Below are 14,002 nucleotides of genomic sequence, written 5' to 3'. Positions count from 1 at the left end.
ATTTTTAATCTGTTAAAAGATTTACATTCATAAAAAAAATGCACCTAGAAATGGGTTTTGATGCCTTCTATGAAATTTTAGCTCTAATTCTTATGATTCATTTGACACTGGTCTTTTTAAGTACAAGTTTAGTTATTGCACAATTAACCTAGACTGTACCAGATGCACCAACCCTGGTAACCTTTTTGCTTATTTTCAATTTTCTCTATCTTAAGTGTAGAATTGTTAATTATGCCAAAATAGGCATGGAAAAAAAAGTAAATAAAAAGATATATGATTGCTTGGTTTTCAGCATAACTTGGAACTGAAAGTAATCCCTCAATACGCATATAAATTATAACAATCTTTATCATTATGGAACTATCTTCTAATCAAAGTTGCAGGCAAGATTTTTCTTAGCTTCTTTCTGTAGAAAATGAAGGCAGATCCTAACAATGGCCAACTTGTTACTATAGCAATCAAAGTGAGCATCCACACCGATCTTTGATTCTGTCGAGAAACCTGATTCAGGCACCTTCTAACAGTAGCAGTAACATTCGAAAACTTTACATCCTGGATGTCTGTGTGCTGTTCAGAGGTTCGAGCTTTCTCCGATACAAAATCAGACCTTGCTTCTGAAGGGTGCTCCTCCACTTGTCCTGCATCAGAAATAATGTCTTTAGTTTTTATGTGATGAAGGTTCTAGAATTTCTTTAAAGTCTTCAGAAACATCACCTCTTGTTTGCTCACCACTCATTGCAGCCACCATACCATCTTCTGCAATGTTGACATATGGGCCCTGATCAATTGAAGTTCCCTCTGATGAGTGCAAGCTAGAAGTCTCCTCCTGCAAATCCAGTCAAAAGGGAAAAAGCTTTAACTGTTATAAAGGTCAGTAAATGGAAAAAGAGAATATGAACTCAACGCAACGAGGCTCAAGTGTTATATCTGATAATTATTCAACAAGGTTCAAAGATGATATTCAAGAACTTGAACATTGGATCATATGATTCTGTCATTTCGACTAAGGAAAATTAGTGATGTTGCACCAGCTCTTTCTTTGGGTTCAAATCTGCCAAATAAGAAGAGCACCGGGTTCGGAGATTTTGCCCACCAAACCACCCAGTGTCCTTCTTGTTTGGCAGACCCAAACCCAAAAATGGAGCTGGTGCAACATCAATTAGGGTAGTTAGAACCATTGCACCTTTTGTACATGCATGTGAGGACCAGAATGTAGAACAAGCAGAAATTCATCAACTGCCCTCACCCACCTGCAAAAGAATGGGAGATAAGAGAGAAGAAATTAAACAAGGCGAAGGTGAGAGAAAAGAAACACGACTCATGTCAAAAGTAAAAGGTTGGCCCCTCTTTTCTTCCTCGAGAATCACAATTTAGTGGCTGCACATTATTACTGAATAAATCTCCAACAATAAACTACTTGAGGCAATTATAGTTTACAATGTCTAATGGCTGTTCAAGTCAATGTCAGTAAGACGGATCCTAGCATCCTACGATTATAGAAATTTTAAGTACCACAAGCCAGATGCGGTTAATCCTTCAAAGAACGCTAGATGTCCTCCGTGCTTTGGTGTGGCCAACACGATATGTTTATTTGCTCTGACAAAAAGGAAAAGCATGTAAATGTATGTGAATACACCACTGGTATCCAAATGACATAATACTCCTAAAAGTAAAAGCAAAGGAAAAGAGAAAGAGGGTCCACCTGCATTCATCCCAAGGAATGGCTTCCCTAGTACAAACTGGATCATCCAGAGCACTGATACAGAGTAGTGGTACGGAAACATTCCCCACGTAATAGGAACTGCTACAGTACCTGTAGTATGTATCTACAGTCTGAGAAAAAAAGAATGATATCTTTAGTTAGTCACAAAAATGGAAGTGTGAATCTGAAGAACTAGATGAAAAGTTTCATATACTAATACCTCAAATTTCCCAACATGGCAGGTCGCATGGTTGTCGAAATCTCGAATAGAACGTGACTTTCGAATCAGAGGAGATGATCAAGTAAAAGTTGCATTTGTTAGGAGATATATACAATAACAAATGTATAATCACGTCAAGTGTAACATGCAATACTTGAAAATTTCAGCTATCATGAAAATTATTATCATGAAGATTATAGAAGGAAAGATACAGCATCAAGCACACAACCATGGTCTTAGATGGCGGTCACAGCCACATTTGAGGTTGTGTTCGTGGGCAACAGAAACAGGCTTATGACAGTCGTACCATAATGGTAACAGATCACAATTTGCAAAGTTCATGAAATGGATAGATATTGGTAAATGTAAGGAAAACTAAGATATGCAACTATATAATAAGCATAATACATCAAATAAGTCCTATAAATATGTCATTCTTAAACATAATCAACATTAATTAATTTATAACTAAAATAATTATGTAGATAGTAAAATTTTGAAAAGCTGAATTATTGGTACTGGTCGTTATTTTTATATAATGGTTGGCAACAACTGTTACCGTTATGCAATGGCCGTAATGGCCATTACACTTGCAAATCATAAGAGACCTGTATATAATGTTACAATAGGTAACAGCCCCCTCAAAACCTATATATAACGACCATTTCGTAAAGTTATTTGATTCAGGCATACAACATGCTGCAAATGACTAAAGTCTTAGGGATGTAATGAAAATTACATTGACACCTAAACCGTCTGCTAGCTGATCAAAGCCCATCATTCTCTATGTCATTTCAGAAGACAAGTGAGCCACATTGATGCCAGTAAGAATGATATCCAGGAAAGAGTAATTGCAATTGGTTTATTGTAATTTATAACACATTAGAAAAACTTATGGCCTGAAATTTACTATTATAATGTGTTTAGAAAGAAAACTGAGAAAGGTCTATACTCAACCACTAACTCATTCCTGAGGAATAAGACATTCTCTAACCCTTCAGAACACAAAGGAAGCAGTGGAAACTCAGGAAAATTAGTGAAAGAGATTGACCAAAGATGGACCCCACCCCGAATTACCTTACTCCCAAAAGAAAATAAATAAGAAACAGGATTTGAAAGTCCGTTCATTTATATATATATATATATATATATATATATATATATATTGCTTGATATTCATGTTATCTTAAAATGTGCATGAGATAGAAGGGGAGGGGGAGAAGAGCTTTCAGCAGCTGTCATACATGCCATAATTTACAACATGAGCATAGTTCAAATGAGCCCCAATTTCATTTAGACATCACTAGAAAGAATACATTATAAAGGAATATAATTCATAGGCGTAGAATTGATTTCCAGAATTCTATTAAATATTATTATACATGGAAAGTTGAGAACTTCCATTTTGAAGAACTTAGACTTGACTTCAGCTATTCTAGATGTAAAAGATACCATTCATAGACATCTACAAAGGCATAAAAAAGGCTACATCGCCTGTATCAAGAAGACAAGACAGATCACAAGCTGCTAATTTCTAATCAGCCAGTTAAACCACTTTCCAATGCTTAACAGATGTTACCAATAGAATTCACGCTTCTTGTTCCATTTAAAGCTAGTCCAAGGAAAATTGCAAAAAAAGATCATAACAATAAAACTTGAACGTAATTTCCAATTTATCCATTGTGTAAATTTCTTCCAAGCTGATAAGCAGGATAAATGCCAAGAAGCAAACTCAAAAGTGGTAGCAAGATCTACTTTTTTTTTCCTATGAAAAGCAATATTTTTCATGATTATCAATGATATAAGAATAGATTTAGGCTCCACCAGATTGTTCCACATGTCTACAGGTACAATCTACAAGACATAAGGTATGGAGTTCAGGCTATACAGGTCATATACAACCAAGGAAGTCTGCTCGGAACCTGGACCCCACCATCCAGGCTCCAAGAACCCACAACCTATTCTTCCTGATAATGACCAACCAAAACACATCTAATTAATGAACATAACCAGCCTATGATACTGAATGAGTACACTGTAGCCCGAAGGATGAGCACATTGCACCCAGGTTACCTCAAGCTGGCTGGGGCATTAAATAGCTGATTGAGCTCATTTAATACTCTGGAAGTCTAATACCCAAGTTCAGAAATAGCTAAGCTAAAGAACATAGTCCCGAGGAAACTGTCACTGCCATAGACCGTTTCCAAACATGGGCATGGCAAACGAAATTTTATCATGCTCTCCCCACCTTCATTAAATGACCACTTGCCTTGATGAAACATGTGGGGCTTGCTCATTGATCAAGTGAAGGTATACAACTCCTACAAGTACAAGGTATAGAACATTCTGAATCCCCCAGCTCTAGCTTTAGTTTTGTCCCCACCACTTCATTTACTATGTTTTATTCTTCTCACTACCCCTTTCACTAAATAATTGGAGAGTTAAGTGGGGAAGCCCCACTTTTCCTTTTGATCCTTTCTTTTCTTTGCAGAGCCTGTCCTAGCTCAAAAACACCTTCCCTAGCCGACAAAGTGGTCATCTAGGAATCCTGTTGGTCATTTGGTGATACCAAGGAGGTAGGTATAGTGGTCATCTTTGTATATTCTAGTATCCCTTTCTATACATCACCATCTAAAGGTAACAGGGATCTTAGGACCATTAATAAATATTTATTGAGTATGCAAGCGCAAACATAAAAAGGATGCATATATTAGTCTTGTTTGCCACTGTGCTCATCATTTTCACTTGGATATTGTCCCAGACTCAGAAGCATTCAGCACAAGCGAGATAATAAGTAATAAACAAACCATAAGGAAACCCAATTGTCCCTTTTTGCTGGGTCATATCCACTGATCAAAAGGTTTGCATGTGCATATTGAGGGAGAAAAAGAAAGAAAAGAAAAATTATTTACCCTTAGTCAGTGGGTAATAAGTCATTTCCAAGGTTATAGGCTGGCTTTTACAGGAGCTTAAATTTTGAAAATTAGCATTGTAGATAAAAATAACAAAAAAATAATGTATCTTTACCATTGCCATATAAAATTGTTAATTTGAGCTATAACATGTAGCAACTGAAAAAGTTGAAAGCGTAAAAGACCATAACAATTCATTTGCTCTGCTGATTTGACTACTTAAAAGTACACAATTGACGCTAAGTTGGGGTCCTTGGGGATAAAGGGAGAAAAGGGAAAGAAAACAAAGATAGAAAATGGTTTCCCTTCTCTGCGAAATGGATGGAAAATGAGGGGAAGAAAAGCATAGGGGAAGATATTCAATTTTTCCTTTTTAGCCCACCAATACCGCTCTCCGGAGATAAATGCATGGAGATGTTAAAAACTTACACATTTATCCTTTATTATTATTAACATGCACAAAAGTAAATGACAAAATAGAAATTTCAAGAAATTCCATCATCTTTTTATCTGTTCATTTTTCTCTCCCTCAAAATGTCCTTCCTCTAACCTTACATTCTCCCAAACACAGTGAATTCCCTTGTGAACAAAAGACTGTATAGAAGCAAATACGAAACCAACCTTTTTTATGCCTTCCCAATTAGCAAGTCGAGCAAATCGAGTCTCATGTCTGCAATGACCATCATTAGGAGTCATTTCATAACAAGTCAAAGTCAAAAGAAAGAGAGGGGGGGGAGGGGGGGGAGAACTCTACAATCAAGCACTTACATTTAAATTCAACCTAAAATCTACCAACAGAGAAGAAAAGAGGAAATAAGTTGATTGGAAATTTACAGATTAAGTGCCATCATCTAGATTTCACCTTGAAGCACACAAATAAAAACACATACAATTTTGCATAACCTTGAAGGCCTATTGCTAGAGCCCTGTCATAGAACTTCTGCACCAGCCTGCGGCATATAAATCTATCACCAATCTGCAGAAGAAGAACATAATTAATTATAATTGCATAATGAAATATTGTATGATAATTACAAGATGCATTCCAATTGGCCAGATCTACTGAGGGCATCAAGTAGGATACAACAAGTTATAAGCATTTGGTACATGAAATGAGAAACAATTGTCAATTCCATTACTGATGCATGACTAAATATCTTATCTCTAATATATTTTGCTTTACATATTGCAAAATTATCTGTTAAGGTAAAATAATAGGGTTAGTCTAACATTGATGGTGTATATTATCAATTTTACCATCATTTCTGATCGAAGGCTGCAGCCCTTCAATATTTCCAATGAGCCACCTTGCTTTTATTCATTTACTGCTGGCTGTAGTTGTCCACCACTTGCAGTGCAGTTGAACTTGCTGCAGCTATTAATTGCTTGTAATCTTGCTCTCATTACAAGATTTATTGCTTTTTTTTTATCGGTCTTAGAAGGACAAATTAAAAACCGATGCCAAAATCTTCAAGTTGCATCAAGTTTCAACAAATTAGATGGTCAATCTTCTTCGAGATATCCTCTTTCTCTCGAGAAAAAGCTTCATATTTGAAACTTAATGCAGCACTGCATAACTGCCGGTCTCATTTACTGCAACCTTGAAAAATTGAGTTTTGCAAACAAGTCTTATTCCGTACAAGCAATGCCATGTGAATTGCAGTATCTTTATATATGATATGAAATGGTCCCTGAGAGCATATACCAATGCAGTTGAGAAACGAGACCTAGTGACTATTTCTATTTAAATTTTTATTATGAAATTAAGACTCTTTTTGTAAATTTTTATTTAGGAATTTTAGAGATTAATACTGGTTAGAAAGTTTTGTTACCATTAAGAATATTTTGAAGTTGTTTACTTGTTATCCCATTTTAGTGTCAGTTTGGGATTTTCCTTCTTTGGGATCATACTCCTAGGAGTAAGATTGAAATCTTTCTAGTTCCAGTTTCCCAATTGATTGATTAGATCTCTACAAATACTTGAGCAAAATTTATTCTCTGAGCTTCTCTGTAATGGAATTATAACCAATCATTACTTGATTTTAAAGGCTTTGTGCCTACTTTATCTCTCCCTTTCTCTGTCTCTCTCTCTCTCTCTCTCCCCTTTCTTTTCTCTTCTTCAGTTCTTTTTTGCCTCTGCTAATACAGTCCTTCATGTACTGTTGGCAGCTTCAAAACAACCAGCAATTCTCTTTCTTTTCTCTATCTAATCAGCTTTAGTTCCAAATTCAAACTCATTACCCGAGTTCCCATTCTTCCTTAAATTGGAAGCCTATACATCATAGATTGCTTTCAATTCTACCATGAAGAAAGCATTTGTAGATTTGGTCCCTAACTCTATCTTACATCAAATGTGAGCATGTATTTGTGTGCATACACATGCTACCAGGAGATCCTAACCAGTCTACGTTTTTCTTCACTACCCAAATGAAAGAGAGAAAGCATGTGTGTAAACAAAATAGATAAAATGAAGGGATAGAATAAGTATATTAATGGTTATATGCTAGAAATATGAGAAAATTCTACACTCGTGATGTTAAGTCTTGAAACATAAAAAATTACTTGATTTTATGCGTTGAGCTTAAACACTAACCATGAGATCCCATGGATTACAGAGGGCTACAGCTCCAGCAACATGAGTCCTCTCTCCATCCTCCCCAAGATATTTTACCTACAAGCAAATGATTCAGAATAAAACATCAGTATAAATATGAAAATATGAAGCTATCATTTTTATAGATGGATTTCACCAAATAGGTAACAACTAACGAATGATAATCAACATCTAGATCCTGAAGTAATAACTGTGCAGCATCCAACAAAGGCTCAGAGAGAGTGATAACATACATCAAATCATCCATTACAAGCCAATAAGAGCAAAGGAAAAAGGTTCTCAAAACAGCACTTAGCACAGAAGTTCATAAGTTACAAAACCACTCTATTTCTGTAATATTACAGATGAAATGGCAAAAAAAAAACTTTATCAATTTTAATGATTGTAAATCTAAACTCCTTTTTTTTAATAATTATACTCTAAATTGTGGCCAGCTAATTAGGTACATCCTACCATTACCAACGACCATTGAACCCAATGACTGTTAATCAACCCATTAATGGCAATGTGCAATTGTTAAAAAAATAAAAAGTTTATGGTGAAATTGTAAAAAATACAAAGTTTGGGATTGTTTTGATAGTTTTTCCTCAAATTGTAAATTCATTTTAACCTCTTTTTTGCTCTATTTTTAATCCTCTTACAAGGAAAAAAAACTTAATTATCATGTTTATTTCTTTCCGTTTCCTTTCATCTGAATAAATGTAATGAGAATAATAAAGGAAAAATATTTTTGTATTCATCCATTTTTTGCAAATAAGGTGCACATCTAGATTATATTAGAGATTAGTGATATAAATGATAGTTTTAGAGTATTATACTTGAGAATAGGTTAACATCCTTATATTTGAATCATGTGTTGGATAGTTTATAATTTTCTTCATCTCAACTTTTCTTTTTACTAAGGCGAGGACATATGAGGTTAAAGAAATTTAGCTTCCCTAGGAACTGAAGGTACTGAAAACTTAATTGGATAAAGGCAGTGGCAGATTTAAAAGAAATATTTTTCTTAGGATCAACATAAAAAAGAAATTCTGGGGTCAAGATTTTTTTTGACAAACAGAGAGTTAATTGACATCTCATTTGCATAAATGCATCTATGTTTGAAAAAAGAGTTTAATTTTTTACATTATGAGGGGTCAATTTAGACAAATAAGAATAATTTTTTACATTTGCATAAATGCGGTTCAATTTCCCACATTTTGCTAGTACATCCACCAATGGATAAGGGAGGGGGACATACCTAGGGAATTAATTTGAAGTAATTTTCTTTTAAGACAGTTAAAGTGGACAGAAGTTTCAAATTTGAAAGTAACTCCTTTTTCTTTACCCCTTTCTTTTTCTAGAAATCATTTAACAAATTGCCACTACACTATGTTGGATCCTTTATCTATTCTATACTCTTCCGACTGTTTCCTCATGGTGAAAAACTATAAAATACAAAACCCATAAAATACCTCTTTTGTCAAATTTTTGCTTTCCAATATTAAAAAAATATAAGAAACAAGAGTGTACAGTAAGCATAATCCAAGCAAAAGCTGTCAGCAAGCCATTCTTCGACAAAGAAAAAATCCTATTCTGTGAAGTTCAGTAAACTAAAGTAAAAACATTATTAAATGCGCCCAAAACCACATACCAGAACGTTGGCACCAATGCTAGTTCCAACTGCAAACAAAGGAGCCTTGGGGTATTCATGATGGAGATAATTTATGACAACCCGTATGTCTTCTGTCCATCCAGCATTGTAAAAGCAATCAGACTGCAGAGTTTATAACACAAAGGGGAGGCAAATTTCAGATTCAGTAAGAAACTAGATAAAAATTATACACATATGCAGTATATGAATAATAAGAAATTTGATAATAATAATAATAATAAACTGATGTTATATTCCCGTGTGCAGGATCTTGTCAAAGGGCGTTGAACCAGGAAATCAGCTTCAACAGACTTTCCTTTGCTGTGATTCCTTCCTCTTGATGAACCCCATGTTGCTGGATTGTTGAACTTGTTAAAGAGCTCAGAACTTTAGTCTCATTAGTGAAAAGAGAGAGCCTTAGACCTCTGAATTTGAGATAGTAATTCTGCTTATTTTTATTCATTTCATATTCTCTTTAGATAGAGATTACATGCTGTAATAGAAAAGCCAAAATTACAGGAATTATGTTGTCAAAGGAACGGCTATTATTAAGGCAGATTAACAGCTGTTACTAAACCAGATTTGCTGCTGTCATGTTATGATGCTGTCAGCAGACTATTTCCTTCATTATTTCCCTAATTGATGTTGTGGAATCTCTTTTGATTTGGCCTGCGTGGTTTGTATGCATGACCCACAAATGCATCAGCAACAACTGATTATGTCTAGGAGAACTCTATAAGTCTCAAATTATAATGCCAACCACTTGTTCCTTGCCATGTGTGCACTAATTGGATGTGAAAATATATCTTAGCCCTACATAACTTACGCAGCCCAATACCAAGTAGCCAATGTTCAACTCCTACCAAAGACCTTATCTAGTTCATTACTTAATCTTTATAATGTTCCAGGACTTTATGTTTTTTAGAAAATTCTTTTTTCCTTAATCTCTCAAAATTTAAAAGTCTCTCTTGTTTGAAAACCAAGTGATGAGTGATGTCTGATCAAGTCCTAGGTTTCACATATACTTTTCTCTAGCCACATAGGAAATCTTAATCTTCAAGTTAGTGAATGAAAGTAGCCACATTAGAAATCTAATAAATCTTAATCTTCAGGTAAGGAAAAGATATGTCGATTTTTCTCGAGGAGTTATGAGATCAAAGCTTCTGAAAACTTCAGAAAACATGAAGATACAACAAACACATGACCCTAATGATTTTCCAGTTGAAGTTCAGAAGCTCCTTCGAGTGAACGCAGTGACTTGATGACTTCAACAAGGAAGATGCTTGTGGACCTAATCACCAGGACATTGCATCCATCTTTGCGAATAATGACAAAGTTTCAACAACTATTATGGAAGCATTATCAAACTTAATCAATATTGTTTTGAGATAGAAAGATCAGCTATGAAGGAAATCTTTTTCACAGTGAGATTAGAAGAGAGGTACCTTTAAGAATAAAATAAGAGAAAAGAGGGGAACAAAGAAGAAGAAGAATATCACCATATTGTGTTGATTGATTAAGACATGTATATGGATCAAGTTGCCAGGAAAGTTCTATTGTAAGAATTAAAAGCTGAAATGCTCTAATACCAAATTGATAAACACAATAGAACACTCAAAATGAGAATACTTATCAGTTCTTCTATTACTTCTCAAAATCAATAAAAAAAGGTCTAAACCAAATACCTAGAGGACATAGGTATTTATGGTAGAATTATGATCCTAAGCTTAAACAAACACTAATGAGATATCAAACCAACTCAAACATCCTAAATAAAATAAAGGCAAAAGGCTTATTAAAATAGAACAAAGAAGTCCTTTAAATTTTTAAAGTTAACTAAATATACACTTGAGAAACATATAGGCCCTCCAAATTCTAAAAGTATATTTAAATAGCCCATCCAAATTTTAGAAAGATCAGTAAGCCCTTACTTCCAATTTATATTTTTTCTTCATGCTCTCCCTCATCCTTACATGACTAACATCTTTTGGCAATATTTGTGAGGTTACGATGCCTATTTACCTCTATTCACCTCTCAATAGAATAGTTAGAATCAAGTATCATCAGATCATAATTAAATTGGTGAGAGTGACTATGATGAAGACAATGATCTCATAAAGCAATCTTTTGAATCATTCAATAAATTACAACTCATCAATCTACTCCGGGATGCAGTAGATAGCTACATGATGTTGTAGACCAGTATACAGGGTAGCTAATAGACCTTGTGTACTAGAAGATCTTTGCCCAAGAACTTGCCTGGATTTAAATTGGAGCAAATTATAGTTCAATCTCTTTTCAACTAATTTTAAAAGTTGAAGGACTAATTTATCTTATTTTAAATTCGAAGGGCTTATATGTTTTTCAAAGGCTTATATGTTTTTCAAGGACTAATTTATCTTATTTTAAAGTTGAAGGACTGACTATAGTCTATGGCAGAATGTTGAGCAATGAAGCAATAATGCCTCCAATAAGAACAAAGATACTACAACGAAAATTTGGAAATACTGAAAGCACCATATAAGAAGGGATAACAGCACCAGAAGTCCTAAATACCCATTTCTGTAATCAAGTCCTAAAAGTTTGTTTTTTTTAAATGAAGTTCTAATTCTCTTAAAATTATTCATTGTTAGACCAGTCAATTGTCAACATCAAATTTTTGCTAGCAAACACTAGAGATGCTTTTTCTATTTCAATCCTAAAACTTCTTTAAAAGTTATGCTTTTATCTTCTTTTTTACTCTTTTGTTACAAGGTGGGCAAACAATTGACAGTGGCAAAGGTTACTTCTGCAACAAAATCTCAGCAATAGAATGATTATATAATTGCACAATCTCATAACGAGAAAAAATTGCATATATTATATTATACATTCTCAAGACTGAACAGATTTTGTATTCAATAAACCAGTAGAAAGAGACTTACAGTAATTGAGACCCCACCCAACCCTCGATGATTGCTAACAACAACATTCCACCCACGTTTTGCCATATTGAAGACAATATGCTTTACATACTGCAATTCATTTGAATAAGATAATTATGCATCATTATCCCTTTTCATCAACATAAATATAAGCATATACACATAATATCCAAGAAGTTTCACATACTTAAAAATTTAAAGGTGATAAGCCCTTGAAACAACCTTTTATTCATATAATACACAATATACATTCCAGCTTTCCTTGGATCCTTTTTAAGTGAACTTTATGCCCATACCAAACAAATTAGCAATAAAATGAACTTTTGGTTTCCAGAAGAACCCAACAGACATCATGAAATTTTGTAACAAGATTACAAAGAAATTAACAAAGTTTGTACTCACAGCAGCAGCAGAATCACTTGTTAAGCCAGGAATCACAACCACAATAGGAGTCGTATCATCTTTAGAAATGGCATTATTCATGAGACAACGGCCTCCCGAAACTACAGAGAAATTCATCTTTATTGAATTGACAAACTCAACAAAAATGTTTCCAATAAAAAAGAAAGGATAGATACTAAATTAGAAAGTTAAAAGGCACCAAACGCCATGTCGTATTGTAGCATTCAAGCTATAATTATCTACACTCATCAGGAAGTGTGCACTACATTGTGTCCACGTGTGTACTTACCATCAGAATGCATCAACCAATCCAAAGCAATGGTTCCACCATCAGAAGCATGATAAATCTGTCTGAAAAGGCACACACATGTACGTGTTAGATAAAAGGATTTGAACCAAGAAGAAAAAAGAAAATTCAGAAGGCCAAAGCCACCACCTTCTATAGCTGAAAGCCGGTGGCCTACCAAAGAAATTCAAAAAACAAGTCTGGAAATGAGGACTCGAAAGCCATGGGGTAGCCAAATACCTACAAAGTAATTCAGTCCCAATAAAAAACAACATAACCCAAAATGGAAAACAGATACTACTTGTATACCCATTGAAAAAGATCGAATTTTTCACCTGCCATGAAGAATTCTACAGTGAGAAACGACGTCATTATAGATTGGAGAAGAGGGATGATAGGTAAGGCCAATTGGGCTGCCTCGAAATCGAAGAAACAAATCACTAAAGAAATGGAACTCAAAAAAATTGTAGAGAAACACAAAGGAGAAAACAGCAAATGCAAAGAAATAATGAGAAAAGGGTATGAGAGAAAGGGCATTGAACAGAAGATGGTATGGGTAGAGGGAAGAAGATCGATCGGTGAAGCTGGAGAAATCCATGTGAGAAGAAGAGGGAGATTGGGAGCGTGATCGATATGAGCAAGAAAAATGTGTGGGTTTGAATAGGTAGTTGGGGTTGATGCAGCTCCCAAGAAAATGAATGTTAGTTTGGATGTTAGTTAAAAGGAGGTTTGATTGCGAGGGAGAAGGACAAAGATGCAAAGCGCCTTTCTTTCAGTTTCAGACAAAAGCCACTCTAAATATTGGGATCTGGGAAGTGTAGGCCCCTCAAAAGCTCGTCTAATTAGAAATAAATGTAAGTAAATCTGTTGAAATATAGATTCTAATCTAATATAATATTTTTTTAATAATAAAATTCTATTTTTTAAAATTTTAAAAATTATTTATTATTTTATATATGTTTTAATTTTTTATTAATTAAAATATTAAATATTTGATATTTCAATATAAAAAATATTTTGACTTGATTTAGTGAGACCAACACGATTTAGTGAGACCAACACGATTTAGTGAAAATCGACTTATGATTTGATCTGTCAGAATCCGTCTTATGGCCAAATAGAATCCGTCTTATGTTCACTTCTTGTCTTCTAATTTTTTTAGAAAGTCTCATTGTTCCTTACTATTGGAGAGTACAACGTATAAAAAAATATCTTGTTAACTTGTTAATGATAAAATTTTCTTAAATTATAATTGTTCCTTATTATTGGAGAGTATAACATATGAAAAAAATATCTTGTTAACTTGTTA

General features: G+C 34.2%; 1 protein-coding gene across 3 annotated transcripts; it reads right to left on the bottom strand.

Moving 5' to 3' along the window:
* Positions 1–258: 258 nt before the first annotated feature.
* Positions 259–13,497, bottom strand: LOC110609922 (embryogenesis-associated protein EMB8). 3 transcript variants are annotated; one of them, XM_021749763.2, is made up of 15 exons: positions 13,029–13,497; positions 12,844–12,933; positions 12,697–12,758; positions 12,408–12,508; positions 12,006–12,095; positions 9,082–9,204; positions 7,428–7,505; positions 5,725–5,810; positions 5,456–5,504; positions 1,923–1,979; positions 1,703–1,833; positions 1,513–1,596; positions 1,184–1,250; positions 730–826; positions 259–638 (listed from the first exon to the last, which is right to left on the bottom strand). In XM_021749763.2, the coding sequence occupies exons 1-15, from the start codon at positions 13,289–13,291 to the stop codon at positions 361–363; spliced, it is 1,656 nt and encodes a 551-aa protein (XP_021605455.1). In that variant the 5' UTR covers positions 13,292–13,497; the 3' UTR covers positions 259–360. The 3 variants fall into 3 exon arrangements, with proteins under 3 accessions (XP_021605455.1, XP_021605454.1, XP_021605456.1); XM_021749762.2 differs by having other exon boundaries at positions 715–826; positions 13,029–13,493; XM_021749764.2 differs by lacking the exon at positions 12,006–12,095 and having other exon boundaries at positions 715–826; positions 13,029–13,494.
* Positions 13,498–14,002: the final 505 nt, after the last annotated feature.

The sequence above is a fragment of the Manihot esculenta genome, chromosome 2 (genome assembly GCF_001659605.2).
Source record: "Manihot esculenta cultivar AM560-2 chromosome 2, M.esculenta_v8, whole genome shotgun sequence".
NCBI classification, from domain to species: Eukaryota; Viridiplantae; Streptophyta; class Magnoliopsida; order Malpighiales; family Euphorbiaceae; genus Manihot; species Manihot esculenta.
Note: the sequence above shows the minus strand (reverse complement) of the source record. Positions and strands in the feature narration are given on the sequence as shown.